The sequence below is a fragment of the Myotis daubentonii genome, chromosome 13, assembly GCF_963259705.1.
Source record: "Myotis daubentonii chromosome 13, mMyoDau2.1, whole genome shotgun sequence".
Taxonomy (NCBI): domain Eukaryota; kingdom Metazoa; phylum Chordata; class Mammalia; order Chiroptera; family Vespertilionidae; genus Myotis; species Myotis daubentonii.
In genome coordinates, this window is record NC_081852.1 from 28165209 (window position 1) to 28180855 (window position 15647).

General features: G+C 35.3%; 1 protein-coding gene across 2 annotated transcripts in view; it reads left to right on the forward strand.

Moving 5' to 3' along the window:
* RTKN2 (rhotekin 2) overlaps nucleotides 1–15647 on the forward strand; it is a 72480-nt gene that overhangs the window by 22009 nt on the left and 34824 nt on the right. For both annotated transcript variants that reach the window (XM_059662609.1, XM_059662610.1), the window contains 3 exons: nucleotides 5584–5637; nucleotides 6995–7112; nucleotides 9505–9699. In XM_059662609.1, the coding sequence (XP_059518592.1) occupies nucleotides 5584–5637; nucleotides 6995–7112; nucleotides 9505–9699 (367 nt within the window). The remainder of the gene's footprint in view (nucleotides 1–5583; nucleotides 5638–6994; nucleotides 7113–9504; nucleotides 9700–15647) is intronic.

Here is a 15647-nt window from a genome sequence, read left to right on the forward strand (position 1 = left end):
ATTCCTCCCTGAGTTTTTTATTCTGACAACTATTTTTCTAGCCGTATTTTCTACTATTTTCTACTGCCCATAAGCTGTCTGCTAGCAAGACATATCTCTCCCTATACTGCCTGCATACCCCATGCTTCTGACAGTCAGCTCTCGAAATAACGACATTGTCTTCGGGATCTGTTTGCTGATCTGTAAAGTCTTCTCTGTTATTCCAGCTAGAAATGATGTTTCCTCTTGTCTGAATTCCTAATGCAGTTAGGAGACCCTTTACCACTAGATGGCACTTATGCTGTATTGTCTCAGTTTCTCCAAACTGTTAAGAAAGCTAAAGACAATGGCTTGGAGATGCCACAGATTGAAGTGAATACATGGCTGACCCGTGTGTACACTAGTTAGATAATGCACCGTATACAAATACTGGAAACAACAGACCTCCACCAGTCCTTACGTAATAACTGGGCAAAAGCCTTGTTCTCTTAGCTCCAGGGACCTTGCTGCTGCATTTCAGGCCTTTTCACCCAAGGGATTTTTTTTTTTTTTTCATAAATGGTCTATGGATAAACAAAAATTCTCGTATAGGAAGGATAGACCTGAATTTTACAGAGGATGTAATTGTCGTAAATCAGAGGAATTGCCTTCAGCAAAAAATCTGTCAGAAAAAAACTGAACTGTATAAAAATCTGTTGCTTGTTTTATAGTTATATATATTCGTGTTTTCATCTTTCCAATTATAAGACTAGAATAAAACATGTCTTATACCTCCTGTATCCTTTTGTTGCCAAACATAGTACTTTTACATAGTAGTTGTTCACTATATTTAAAAGATTTTAATGTGATAGATAAAATATTTTAGATCTCTAAAGGGGATTTTTCTAAAAATACTTAAACATAATCCTTCATTTCTTGCTTCCGATACAGTGCTACTCAGTACACAAATGAGACATATTAAATTGCTTTTGAATACTCAGGTGACATGACAGAGTTAATATCTGTTGTCATTTGATAATGGTTTATTAACTGCAGCAATTCATGAAATTAGCATTAACTGTACATTTAGAAAAATGCCTAAGTAAAAGCATATAATGTAAGAGAAAAACTAGTTTCCTGACCACAAATACTCAAGTGTAAAAATTAAACTTATTTCTTCATGTGTTCCTTTTTTCCAAAAGATAATTTTAAATTAAATTAAGGAACCGAAACTATCCGAAAATGGGATACATGTGTAATTACTTTTCTTCCTTGCTTAGACTTAATTATATCTCATCTGTATATTTGTAAAAACAAAGAAAATTAAAAACTAATTCACCTTTTCTTTTTTTATAATGTTTCTGAGATTGATTGCCAGGAGATACCTGGGTTTTTCATTTTCAGCTTCACCACTCACTGGGAAGATATTTATAAAAGTAAGAGGAATTGAGGTTTATTCTGATTATTTCTGCTAAACATGAATTAATTGCATTGTAGTAAAGTTGTCTGAGCTCACTCACTGGCTACTAATCCAATGACTAAAGCCAAATCAGTTCACAAAGTGCCTCAGTTTTTACTTTTGAAAAGTATGGTGGGTAGACTTCTAGGGCCTGGTAACATCAAGTTAGCCATCCTATTATGACTCCTTCATCTTACCATTAAAATGTCAATGAAGACATGAAAAAAAGACATAGGTTCAGAGGAATGTAAATTAAGATTGAGTCAAACATTTGCAAGAATCAAAAAGGAATTTCTAGCATTTGAACCTGAATTTAGAAACCTAGGTGGTGGCTTATACATTTTTGTCATCTGACTATACTTGACCACCTGGGAAATAGATAAGAAGTGTCCATCTTCTCCTCTTGAGGATCTAACATAGCGAGGCATGGGAAAGGGCAAAACTGACCCACAGGCTGTGGCTATATAGCAAAGGAAGTCAGGGTCCATGTTCCTCCCAGGATAGTGTAAATAGTTAATACCACCCTACTAGAATAAGAACAGCTGTGAACAAGAACAGTTGTGAAATGAAATGAGTCAGCAATTGTGGTAAAAAAGAAGCAGGCTCTTTGACAGGACATTAGCCAAATCAAAATTATAAAACAATAAAGGCAATCCCATTAAAATCAGGAACAAAAGAACAATGTTTATTGTATCAGTATAATTTAACAGTTTTAGAAATTCTAGCTAAAATGGTAAGAATGGAATATGAAACTACTGAAAAGAGATAGACATATTCAATACTATTTGAAGTTAATAGATTTCAGACCTAGAAAATCTAAGGAAATTTACTGAAATATTATTTGAATTAATAAAGAACTCAGTAAAAATGGCTGATTCAAGACAAATATGTAAAAAGTGGTATAGCTGCTCTCAAAACCAGCAATACCTTGTTAGGAAATATGATGGCAAAAATATATATATATATCTCCTTTACAATAAAAACACAAAAAAAAATCGACTACCCTCAAGAATAACCTTAATAAAAATGTGAGGGTAATTGTATAGTGTTACTCTGTAAAAACAGAATATTATAACGTTATCAGTTCCCAAATTAATTTGGACAGTAGAATTGTAGTAAAACATTTTAGAGGGGGAAATTTGACAAAATATTCTAAAATTCATACAAAGGAATTAGCAAATAAGAGTAAGATGTTGCTGGAAGATGTATTTGTAACAGCAAAGTATATTATAAAGGTTCAGTGATTATAATAGTACTAGGGGCCCGGTGCACGAAATTCGTGCACTGGGTGTGTGTGTGTGTGTGTGTGTGTGTGTGTCGGGGGGGAGTGTCCCTCAGCCCAGTCTGCCCCCTCTCACATACTGGGAGCCCTCAGGCGTTGACCCCCATCACCCTCCAATCGCAGGATCGGCCCCTTGCCCAGGCCTGACGCCTCTGACAGAGGCGTCAGGCCTGGGCAGGGGACCCTCATTTCCCCCCATCACTGGTTCTGCCCCCAGCCCAGGCCTGATGCCTCGGTCAGAGGCGTAGACCCCTATCACCCTCCGATCGCCTGATCGGCCCCTTGCCCAGGCCTGACGCCTCCGCCAGAGGTGTCAGGCTTGGACAGGGGACCCCCATCTCCCCCTGATCACTGGCTCTGGCCCCCGCCCAGGCCTGACGCCTCTGACCCAGGCTTCAGGCCTGGGCAAGGGGACCATCATATCCCCCCAATCCCCGGCTCCGCCCCCTGCCCAGGCCTGACGCCTCGGCCAGAGGAGTTGACCCTCATCACCCTCCGATCACCAATCACCGGATCGGCCCCTTGACCAGGCTTGAGGCCTCCGGCAGAGGTGTCAGGCCTGGGCAGGGGACCCCCAGCTCCCCGCGGTTGCAGGCTCCGCCCCTGCCCAGGCCTAACGCCTCTGGCCTAGGCGTCCGGCCCGGGCAGCGGGGACCCGCAGCTGCAGCGGCCCCGCGATCGTGGGCTCTGCTTTAGGCCCAGGCAAGGGACCCCTAGCTCCCGGGACTGCCAGCTTCGACCGTGCCCAGCTCCCATCGCTGGCTCCACCCCTACTTCCTGCTATCACTGGCCAGGGCGGCAAAGGCGCCTGATTCTCCGATCATGGCTGGGGGGCAGGGCAAAGGCGGCCCCAGGGCCGCCTTTGCCCTGCCCCCCAGCTCTTATCTCCCCCCTGGGTTTCCGATCACTGTCAGTGGCAGGGGGCTTCTTCCTGCTTTCCCTTTCGCCTCCCTGCATTGTGCCTACATATGCAAATTAACCGCCATCTTGTTGGCAGTTAACTGCCAATCTTAGTTGGCAGTTAATTTGCATATAGCCCTGATTAGCCAATGAAAAGGGTATCGTCGTACGCCAATTACCATTTTTCTCTTTTATTAGATAGGATGGTACTGATAGTGCGTTTGTCATTAATAAACTATTCAAGTAGATCCATAAAGTATATAGCCAAGGAATAGACACTTAGAATGACATGTGATAAAGATAGCATCATTAAATCAGTAAAGAAAAGAATATTATTAGATATAAATGGAGGTGCAACAATTATTTTTATGAGAAGGATAATTATTTTTACATTTTTCACGTACTTAAATTCTCACATAGATTTAATAATTAACTTTTTAAAACTACATACTAAAAATAATGTTAAAAGAGAGAGAGAGAAATGGGCCACAGTTACAAACAGATTCACTGAGCTGGCCAATAAAATTTATTAACATTTTTCTTGTTAATCAAGAAAATACAAATATAAGTAATTAAATCCTATCACTTGACTATTAAATTGGTAAACATTTAAAAAATTATTCAATGAGCTGCATGTAAAGTGTTTAGCTTGACACATAAAGAGAGCTCAATTAGTAATATTTTTATGAAACCTGCTAGGGCAGCAATGGGAAGGGCACTCATACATACCTGCCTGGTTAGGTAGGTTAAGGATGAAAGAGTTATATAAAACTTTTATAGAAAGAAAATTAGAAATAGGCATTAAGAACCTTAAAAATTGAATTCTAAGCAAATAAAAATCTAAGGAAAAGATAATGGAATCTAAAAGTGAAGCACAAACCAAACAGCTTATTTCATAAAGATTTTTAATTATTTGAAAGTGGCATAATTAATAGATATTAAAATATGCACATAAACTTCTTAAATGTACTAGGGAAGTGTCTTAAACAAGTGTTCCATAAAGGTATTTATATAGTTTTTGTACTCTGAGTAATTAAAACTACACTTTACCATTGAGATCTCAACTGTGCTACGTAACACTAGTTCACACATCTTAATCTATTTCATAGAATCTTAATCCTCTTTGAAAATATAGAAGCGCATAGGAATGTCAGAAAAAATGATACTACTATTAATCTAGTATTGGAAGTAAAGGGAAGAATGGAGGGAACTAGGAAGGAAAAAATTTGACTACATCACAGTTCTAGATTAACTAATAGAATAAAGACCAGTAACACAATTACTTTAGAGTTTGAAGAATGTGTGAAAGAAAGAATTATGTTTAGATCACCTTTAGAACATAAGACTTTTTTCTTGAACTGAAAGAAGTAATGCATTCCTCTCTTTAGTTTGTAACATGAATATACAAAGATCTACAAATTCTTTTGTAGACAAGTTAAATCTTAATGGAGAGTTTGGATCTGTTTGTCAAGAGCTGGGTCTCCCCTCGAAAACCAATGACCTTAGACAAGTCACTTAATTTTCCTTATCTTTAAAGTTTGCATAGTGGGTAAAAGTTCTGAAGTCTTTTCTGCCTCTACTATGCTATACATTTTGAGGTGTATCTCACTACTTTTGCTACTAGCCCGAGTAGAAATTCAACACTAGCCTGAATTTACAATTAGTAAACTATAATTAGCTTACTTCAAAAAAAAACATAAATCTCAGAATGAAAATGTTACAGCATAACCTTATTACAGACCTCGCTTAATAAATTTATATCTGAGTTACAGTTTGTAGTAAATTATGTAAATACATACAACATTTTATATATCTAATCGAAGCTGTTTCTTAAAAAAAAAAAAAATTACCTGTGTTGGAATATTTAAATTACAAATTTTAATGGCTTCAATGGTCAGAATCCATTATGGAATTCACAGGTTCATTTCACTCTAAGAAATTTACCAAAATTATTACCTGTCATTTATTTTCCCCCTCTTTATAGATATTCGAATACCACTAATGTGGAAAGACTCTGATCACTTCAGCAATAAAGAACGTATGTATAATTTAAATTTGTAATTAAAAATTATTTTTAGTGTATAGAAAAATTTATGTGATTGGGAGAAAAGGCTGCTTCCACACTGAAATAAATTGATGACATTTGACAGAACAAGAAAAATGTTGCTGAACTGTGTTTTTGGAATTTTAGTATAAATATGCTGTAATTACTTGATACTAATTAAAATAATGCAGATCTAGTATACTTTTAGTTGTTGATAGGAGCCTGTGCAAGGACAGTATGTAATCAGTTGTAAGGGAAGGGAAGTGTAGAACAAAAGAAAATGTTTAAGGAGTGAAGGTAAAGGCAACATTTCTTGTATTTCACCAGAAACTAGGACATGTTTTCTGCCTTGTTTTGTTTCTTCAGATTATTTAACAGGATGTAAGAGAGAAAGATTTTTAGCTTGATCTGATTTTCTTTTTTCCCCTTCAGCATTTTACAGCTTTATATAGTCTTCACAAATTCATGTGATGCTGAGGTCATGGAAATTAACCTCAAATGATTTCTAGCTGTTAGAGGCAAAGCAAAAAAGATATGATAATCCTTTATCTTTCTTGTCTATTGTGATAGCTTTCTTTGTTTCTCATATTTAAAAACTGAACCATATTGAGCATAATTAGTTTTATATGGAGAATCCAAAATCAGGTTAGTATATTTGTTATTCAATTAGGAAATGTAATTTACTTTCCAAAAGAATACATGTGGGGATTAAGTACATCTTTCTGATTACTACAGAAAATAAGTTTTTCTGAAGAGCTACATTTTCTCAATAATGAGGACTAAGCCCTTTAATCACCTAATATTTTTTAAAAACATCACCAAATTAAAAGGCCCAGCAGCAATGTTTTTTGTGTTCACATGTCTACTTTTTATTGTTTTTGTGGTTTCCTCCCTTGCTGTTTGGTGGAAAATGTTTTGCTGTTGTTAACGTGCCTGCTCTTAACCTTCTATAATAGAAAACATTTTTTTTTTTTAAATAGAGTTGGAAACCAAAATGACAAAGGTAATAATAACATATACATAATAATAAAGTTGCTATTAATTAAAGCTTAAATGGTTTTCCAGGGATAAAACTTATGAGTTTGGTGATTGTTTTAGGCTGTCAAGAGGCTTATATTTTTAACTTTATTTTTTACATTCCAAAGTTTAATTGTTTTAATTGAATAAAATATTAATATATACTGACAGAACAGTCACTATAAAAAAGTTAAGGATTACAATGTACAGAAATAAGAATCTATTAACCAATATTTAAGCTAATATTTTTTGTTTTCAAGTAGGTTTGAACATAATATAGGCATGATTTGTCACATGGATCATGGCTTTAAATGGTTTTGTTTTTTCTGTCTAGAAACACAGCGCTATGCCATTTTTTGTTTATTCAAAATGGGAGCTGAAGTTTTTGATACTGACATGGTAATTGTCGATAAAACAATCACAGATATATGTTTTGAAAATGTAACCATATTGTAAGTACTTCTTTATCTTTGGAGAATAAAAGTAATCTAAAATTCTGCTTTTTTTAAAGGAGGGTATAATATTGGGTCTTTGAGTTATTTTTGTAGCATTAGATCTTTAAGTGTTTAAATTTATTTTAAAAATTACTTTATTCAAAAGAAGCCCATTTCTGCATTTGAAATTTTCCAATTTAAAATAAAATGGAAATCATGTAATATTAGTAGAAATATTTGACATTGGATATTATTAATTTTTATTAATTTTTACAAATGTTTATAGTTTAATTATTAACTAAGTTATGAATACTAGGGAATCTCATAACAATTCTTTATTTAAAATGAATTTGGGCATAAAACAGGTTCTTATGTCTCATATAGGAGATTTAGTTATAAAAATACTAAAATAGTATTGCAATTTTCTTTATGGGATGGTCCTGAAATATGTACCAGAGGAAAAGCACTTTAGTAAAATTTGAGATGTTCTTTTTCTTATGGTGGACTTCTTTCATGTACTCCAAAACAGTAAAAAATGGGTGATCCTCAGGGCTGTTTTTATTGCTTCTGCTCTTTTATAGGCTCATTTTATTGTGGTCATAATACAGCACCAGGAAGAACTCCTTAGGTAGCCATAGATACCATTTTTAACTAACATAAGTCTTTCCTGGACCCTTTCTGACGTTCTGTGGGCCTAAATCAGCATGTGATTTGTATTTCTCTCAGGGTTTCAAAGATACTATCTTAATATGTAAATATTAGTAGCTATTTAACTCTTAAAATAAAATCAGTATACATAGTTTTTGCCACTTTCAGCTATGGAGGTATACAGTTGAGATTTGAGAGTACAAGTTTTGCCACTCACATAACATAACATAAAAAAAAAAACTATTGCAAACCATGTTTTGTGGCTTCTGTCCAGTGTCCCATAATTGTGTAGCACAGAAGAATAAAATGCATTGTTCTGAGTTATTAGCAGTACCACAGGCTTTTTTACAAGCTTTATTGAACCAAACAATTTATTTAGGATCTCCAAAATACACCAAGTGCTTTCATAATTGAGACTAAAAAAATAATTTTTCTTAGTTACCTAAATACATTTATTTCCCTTATCAATTATTGCATTTTTTTCGGTCAAGGTCATCGTGTTATGGGCTCTTTTCTTCACATCACTTTGCTATTGTTTGTTTTACCACAAAGACAAAAATCATAATTTTTTTTCTGGGAAAGAACAATCTAAGTTACTTGGGAAGACAACATATGATTTATACTTTTTAAAAAATTCTGTAAATATTTTAAATTGTTCTAAAAATAATAGCAGTCAAATGTTCTAAATGTTGTTTAAAAATGTGCTTTTTGTTATGATTGTTTTTAATAAGTGTTCAATATTTATGAGTCTCTGGTTTTCCTCTAAATATTGACATTTGTTAGTCATTACCAGGAATACTGTATGTTTAACAGTTGCCAAATAATAAACTTTAAAAATATCTGGAAATTATTCCTTGGATTTATGCAAACTCTAAATTGGCCATTTAAATCTTAAAAAGGCTGCATTTTAAAAATCTCTGAGGCTGATGGATCATCTACAGGCAACATGGACTTGATGGGCCTCTTAAGCATGTTTGATTGTCAGTACCACCTCAGTCTTTTAAGGGAAAGGTAGTTGATTGTGTCTGACAAAGGGCAAAGCCAATCTCAGTGTTTGCTAAAATTGCAGAATTCCTGCATATTGGTATACTAAATATTTGAGTACCTTTTATGCTAGGTTAAGAATACAGAAATTAAGACAGCACTTGCCCTCAAGGAATTTATGCCTTGAGTCTATCTCTTTACATCATTTTTTGTTTGTTTTCCCCTATATAATCAAATATTGAAGTATTATTTTAGAGTTATTAGGCACAAAGGCAGAATGGGTTTCAGGGGGGAGGTAGCAGCATGTGGTGAGTGGACTATACTGTGAAAAAAGAAATGAAAACTAAAGGTTTTAGCAGAAGAAACCTTTGTTTCTCCTTTTTTGTTTTCAAACATTTTTTCTTCTGGGGGAATAGTCATTTCAGGAAATCACATGTATAATGTAAATACCTTAAAAATAGCAGTTAAAAAGAATGATAAGAAGAGATAGCATTGGCAACAAAATTACCAGAACATTTTATTATTTTTCTTTAAGTAATATGCATGGACATACCGGTTAAACTGAGTTAAGGTTGACCTACTTTAGAAGCTGGTAGCTCTAGAAGTTTCAGTGATTCTTTCAGGTCATTTAGATACTAAATATACACTGGGAGATTCTGAATCATTAACATATATGAACATAAACCTATATGCTGATTTTAAATGTATGAAAACATCAAAGGATGTTATAATTTTATTTTCTGAGTTAAATTCCTAACATGAATACTATTGTTTTTAGTAATGAAGCAAGGCCAGACTTTCAGATAAATGTGGAAGTATATAGTTGCTGTACAGAAGAATCTTCTATAACTAACACACCCAAAAAATTAGCTAAGAAACTGAAGACATCTATAAGTAAAGCTACAGGGAAGAAAATGCATTCAGTGCTTCAAGAAGATCATGAAACGTGTTTGTCCTTCGGTTCTGCTATTTCGTAAGTTTCTAATACAATATTTATAGTGACATAGTATATTTATATATTAGTGACATTTTAAAGTATTGTGTGTGGAGTGTATGTTTACATTTTAAATGGGAAAAACATCCTGAAGCAGAACAAAATTTAGCTGTCAGACATACACCCCACTGAGATAGCCTTAATAACTTACTTTGAAAGTAGGAATTTGGGTGGCAGTGTATTTTTAGTGATTTGGAATTCCAGTATCTACCAGAAAGATAAAATGTTTTTCTTTTAAAATAAAACACCACACATATATTTTTATTGCCCTAGTCAGTTTTGCTCAGTGGATAGAGCATCAGCCCACAGACTGAAGGGTCCCAGGTTCGATTCCATACAAGGGCACATGTACGTTAATTGCAGGCTCCATCCCAGGTCCTGGTCGGGCATATGGGAGGCAACCAATCGGTGTCTCTCTCTCTCACATTAATGTTTCTCTCTGTCTCTCCCCTTCCCTTCCACTCTCTCTAAAAATCAATGGAAAAATATCCTTGGGTGAGGATTAACAACAACAAACATTTTATATATATACTACTGTTAGGGGCCCAGTGCACCTTTGAAAGGAATTGTGGGCTGCAAGGCTATGGTGGGCACAGGGGAGGGTCTTGGTCCATCCTCCGTGCTCCCACCCAGCCCCTCCAGCCGCGGCCCCCCCTTACCCCCATCCCCTGTCTGCCGGCAGCCCCATTGCCCCTACCGCCGCTACCATGTGCTGACAGCGCTGGCCCCCTCTCACCCATTGATGGTGCAGAGCGATTGGGGCCGGTGCCAGCAGCGGGTACAAGCGGGGCCGGCAATGTCAGCAGGTGCAAGCGGTGGCTGCTGCCCCAATTGCCCCTCAGGAGCAGGGGGAGGTGAAGAAGCCCTGAGGGGCAATCGGGTGCCAGCAGCAGGTGTGAGCAGGGCCTGCGCCAGCAGCTGGTGCAAGCGCCTGGCGGGACCGCGGCATGCGGGAGCAAAGAATTTTCAGTAACCACCAGGGGCTCGCCCCTATGACAGTGACTGGTGCCCTGCCTTGGTCTGGTGCCCCTGCGCACCTGCTCCACCATCCCGCTGTGGCTGGTACCCGCCATGTTCCGCACTCTGCCGCCTGCTTCCGATGCCCACCATGTTCTGCACGCACCCCCGGTGGTCAGCGCATGCCATAGTGACCAGTTGTTCCGTTATTCTGCCATTTGGTCTATTTGCATAGTAGGGTTTTATATATATACATTTAATTGATTTTTAGAAGAAAGCAAAGGAAGGGGGAGAGAAACATCATGGGTGGCCCCCTGCATAGCCCCTATCAGGGATAGAGACAGCAACATTTTGGTTCCCCAACCAAGTGAGCCACACCAGCAGCCAGGGCTGAAATGTTTTTCTTGAAAAGGGGCTATACATCAAAATATTTGTTACATATCAGTCTGCTAATTAGTTTTTTATGTCATGCTTTATTCTTAGAGATTTTAAAAAATATATTATCTTTATCACAAAGCCACACTACCATTATCACACTTAACAAAATAAAAAATAAGTCCTTAATGCCATCTGATATCTAGTCTGTATTCAAATTGCCGCAATTTTATAAAAGTCCTTTTATGATTTGTTTGTGCAAATCAGAATCCTAACAAAGTTTATAATGCTGCATTACAGTGAGTCTTTTAAGTTTCTTTTAATCTTTAACAATTTCCCATCGATTTTTTTCTTGCTATTATTTATTGAAGAAACCAGATCTTGTAGAATTTCCCATATTTTGAATTTAGTTAATTACACATTTGTGGATTTTTTTAAAACATCTTTTTCTATCCCCTGCATTTCCTACAACTAATAAGTAGTAGATCTAGAGAACTGATTAGGTTTGGGTTCTCTTTTAGGGCAATAATACTTCATATTGATTATATGTACTTCCTACTATCTCCCATTAGGAAGCCTTGTCCCACTTTTAGTCATGTTAAAATTGATCAGTGGGTTCAGATGTTGCCAGCCTGATTTATCTATTATAAAGTTCCCTATCAATCTTTTATCTAATATTTTAGCAGCCATTATTGATCATTCATTATTTCACTAGGGATTATAATTTGGTGACTTTCTACATTTGTCCTACTTTTTTTTTTTTTTAACCTGGAATTCTTTCAAAGAACTTCCCTTTGTGAACTCTCTGGATATAAATGCAAAAAACTGATGAAGGAAAGGCAGGAAAAATACTTGTTTCTTTTATTTACCTAATTTTAGAGTAGTAAGTTGATATGGAGGTGATCAATGTTATCTTTTATTTGAACTCTTGAATTTTCATATATTTGTGTGTCAGTCTATTATAGGTATTACTCTCTTTGAAGCCTAATTGTCCCATATGTGATCTATGGGAAGCTTTTAAGTTGATTTCTGCGTCGTTTTGACCCAACCTAATTTCTAATAGCTTCTTTGCTTTATGACACAAGATGTTCCACGTTCATCTTGTATTTTTCTGCCCAGACCTGGAATTACCATTTCTTCAAGGAGCCCTGGTTTCTTTCATATACTTTCTTTAAACACTGTGTTTGTTGCTTCACAAATCACTTTGTGTTTATGTTTCTTGGGAAAACTGTTGATCGGGCTACATTCCTAGAATTTCTTTGCATGTTTTAGTAGAGTTGGCTCTTCAGCATGCCAATAATTTTCCTATAATTACAAAAAAAACCCCAAATATTTTAAGTATAGATCCTGTAAATATCAATCATCAGAATGTAATTAAATAACTTTTCATGTCAGCTATATTTCATGTGAAAAATGCCTTGGGACTCTATCTAGTATTGTGGCTTTCAGTCAATTTTGTTTGAGACCCATGGTAAGAAATACATTTTACATTATGACTGAGTACATACACAGCTACATAAGCAGATTTCATGAAGCAATACTTATAAATGCTATTTATATTATATATGTTATATATAAATGCTATTTATATTATAATGATCAGATTTTTTAATTCTAGTTATTTTCAGTTTAAAAAAATGCTGTTTATGAATTATTAAATTGATTTCATAATCCATAACTAGGTCCCATCCACACAAAAATAGTCATAGAAGATGTAAGTCTTTCCTATTATAAATATCATTAATAAAGAAGAAAGGGGCCCTTAAATTTTCTTCCTTTAGAATTAAGGCCATTTGAAAAGTCTTCTAGGTTAAGATTATGTCAAGTACTGGTATTTGCTGAAAGGTGCTTTAATTTACCCATCTGTAATCCCTTTGTAAATGGGAATAAAGATAATAATGTAATTATACCTAACTCCACAGGATCATTATGAGATTCCAAAAGATAATTTATGAACTTGGTACTTGGTAAGCATTTAATAAATGTAGCTCTTACCATTATTGTTACTCTTTTTACTGTTCTGAGAGCAGTGCTTTTTCTGAACTATTTTTTCAAACTCATGTTGAAGCATTGCAGTTAGAAACTTGACATAGGAATAAAAAAATATAGACAGATATTTTAAAATTTAAAATCATTGTTTATAATTTTATAGAAGATAATCTCAGTAATGTTAGAACTTGTATTTAAACTATATTCCTCTTCTAAACCTAGAGGAATTTTTGAAAATAAAATTATTTGGTAAAGTGCTTTTTAGTTGGAATTGTCATATTTGTTTTGAAGCGTTTCTTCTACTTAGATTTGTCATTCCACTTGATTTATACCTGAATCCAAACAGTAATTGTCTTTATGAAACTTGCATGCCATATGTTTATTTACACCATTAAAGTTGGTCAAAAGATAGAATAAAACCTTTTACCACATTTCACCAAATCATATTCTTCTAATTTCAGCATCCTATTGCACTTCTGGTGTGAATCCAGAGTACACGAGGTTAAACTCATGGCCCAGGGTGACACCCACCTGATACTTCCTTAGCTGACCACTTCAGCACCATAAGAGGTTGAGAATCTCATTAGTAATCAGAATGCATAGGAGATCTATTTCATTTTATTTTAATTTTTTTGTTAATCCTCACCAGAGGATATTTTTTCCATTGCTTTTCATAGAGAGTCAAAGGGATGGAGGGAGGGGGAAAGAGAGACAGAGACACATCAACCAGGGGATGGGGAGCGCACCTGCAACCCAGGCAGGTGCCCTTGATCAGGAATCAAACCCAAGACCCTTCAGTGTGTGGGCTGACACTCTAATCAATGAGCCACACCAAAAGTGATCTAGTTCAAGATCACTGCAAACATTCCTAGTATAGCTTTTAATTTTCAGCCAAAATGAGCACAAAAGATCAAATTTGGGCAATATATATTTTCTCTGAAAATATGACATTGATCAAATATAGCTGTTCTTCCCGAAAAAAAGTGCATTTTTTTTCAGACTACCGTTTAAAGTAGTGATTTATTTTTTTATAACATTTTTGGATACCCCCTCAATCTTATAACAATTGGCCTATTTGATTTAAAAATATAGCTGATTAAACTTTGGGGAACTCAATATTAGGATTGGCTAAAATGAATGAGTGTAATGTTTTAGTAAGAAAATGTTATCCTGACAAGAATGTTTTAAAAGTGAGATCATTGTTGGTTTTGGAAGCATTACCATTGTAATTAGTCATGGTTTAAAAATGAAGTAACTTGAAATATCATCAGAAAGTATTGTTTGATCTAAAAGAAGACAGTGAACATTTTTGGTAATTTTTAGCTTGCTCCCTCATGTGATTTCATTTATTCATTTTATTTGTGGAATTTAGCTCATTGAAATTCCTTGAGCTAGATTTTCCCAGTGCCTCTAAATAGCTGAATTAACTTACTTTATGCTCCTTTAAGAAGTATGTAGTACATTCTTTTTCAATGTGCAAATAAATATACATCATTTTAAACAATCATTTTGTGAAAACTGGTAAAATTGAGAATAATTATTTACTTGAAAAAAAGATGCACTGACTTAAAAAAAAAAAAACAACTTAAAAAAAAAAACACACATCACCAAACCTTGGACTTAAATATTTAACTTATTTTCGTTAAATTTTATCTATATACTGGTAACTTCCCAATTTAATTCTCCAATATGTTTACCTTTCCTAACTTCAGAGTCACATATCCAGCTGCCTACCCTTTATACCAAATAGGTATCTAAAAAAAAAAAAAAATCTCAAACTTAACTTATACAAAACTAAATTCGTACTTCCCATGTCTATGCTTCTCATAATCACCCTCATTTCCATTTCTAGTTGCTCAGGCCAAAAGCCTTGGGGTTGTCCTTGACTATTTACTTTCTTTTGCATTCACCAGATGTCCACATTGCATGAACTTTAAGAATATATCAAGAATCTTACCATTTCTCACCACCCTACTCCAGACCTGCATCAGCTCTTGACTGGTCAATTGCAGTAGCTTTCTAGTTGGCATCTCTATTTTCACTCTCTTGGCCTTTGTGGTCTGTTCTCCATACTGCAGACAGAGAGATCAAATATACAAGTCAGATGATAGCACATAGCTCAAAACCTACCATTTGCTTCCCATTTCACTCAGAATAAAATCCAGTGTTCTCGTCATGCCCTACAAGGCACTGTAGTGTACAGTGTCTGTCTCCCACTTACCTTTGGACATCTCCTCCCTCTCCCTCACTGTACTCCACACACTAGCCTCTTGTCATACATACCTGGCATCACTCTCTTGCAGCAGTTATCTACCTATTGTCAATAACCTCTTTCCTGAAAATAGCATATTCTGTACTATGCTAACGGGGAGTCTATTTCCCATTGTTTTAAGTGGGAAAAATGATAATGTAGTTCCATAATATCTATATATCAATGAAATTATCATGTTGAAATAATTCTTTAAATATTACATGCGCCCTGATCACCAAACAGCTAGTATGATTGTTAATAGGCAGTTTGTGTGTAGTAATATTTGCTTTTTCATTGTAATTGCCATTCTCAATTGCTTTATTGTTTTATCCACAGTTTTCTTTAATACTTCCTT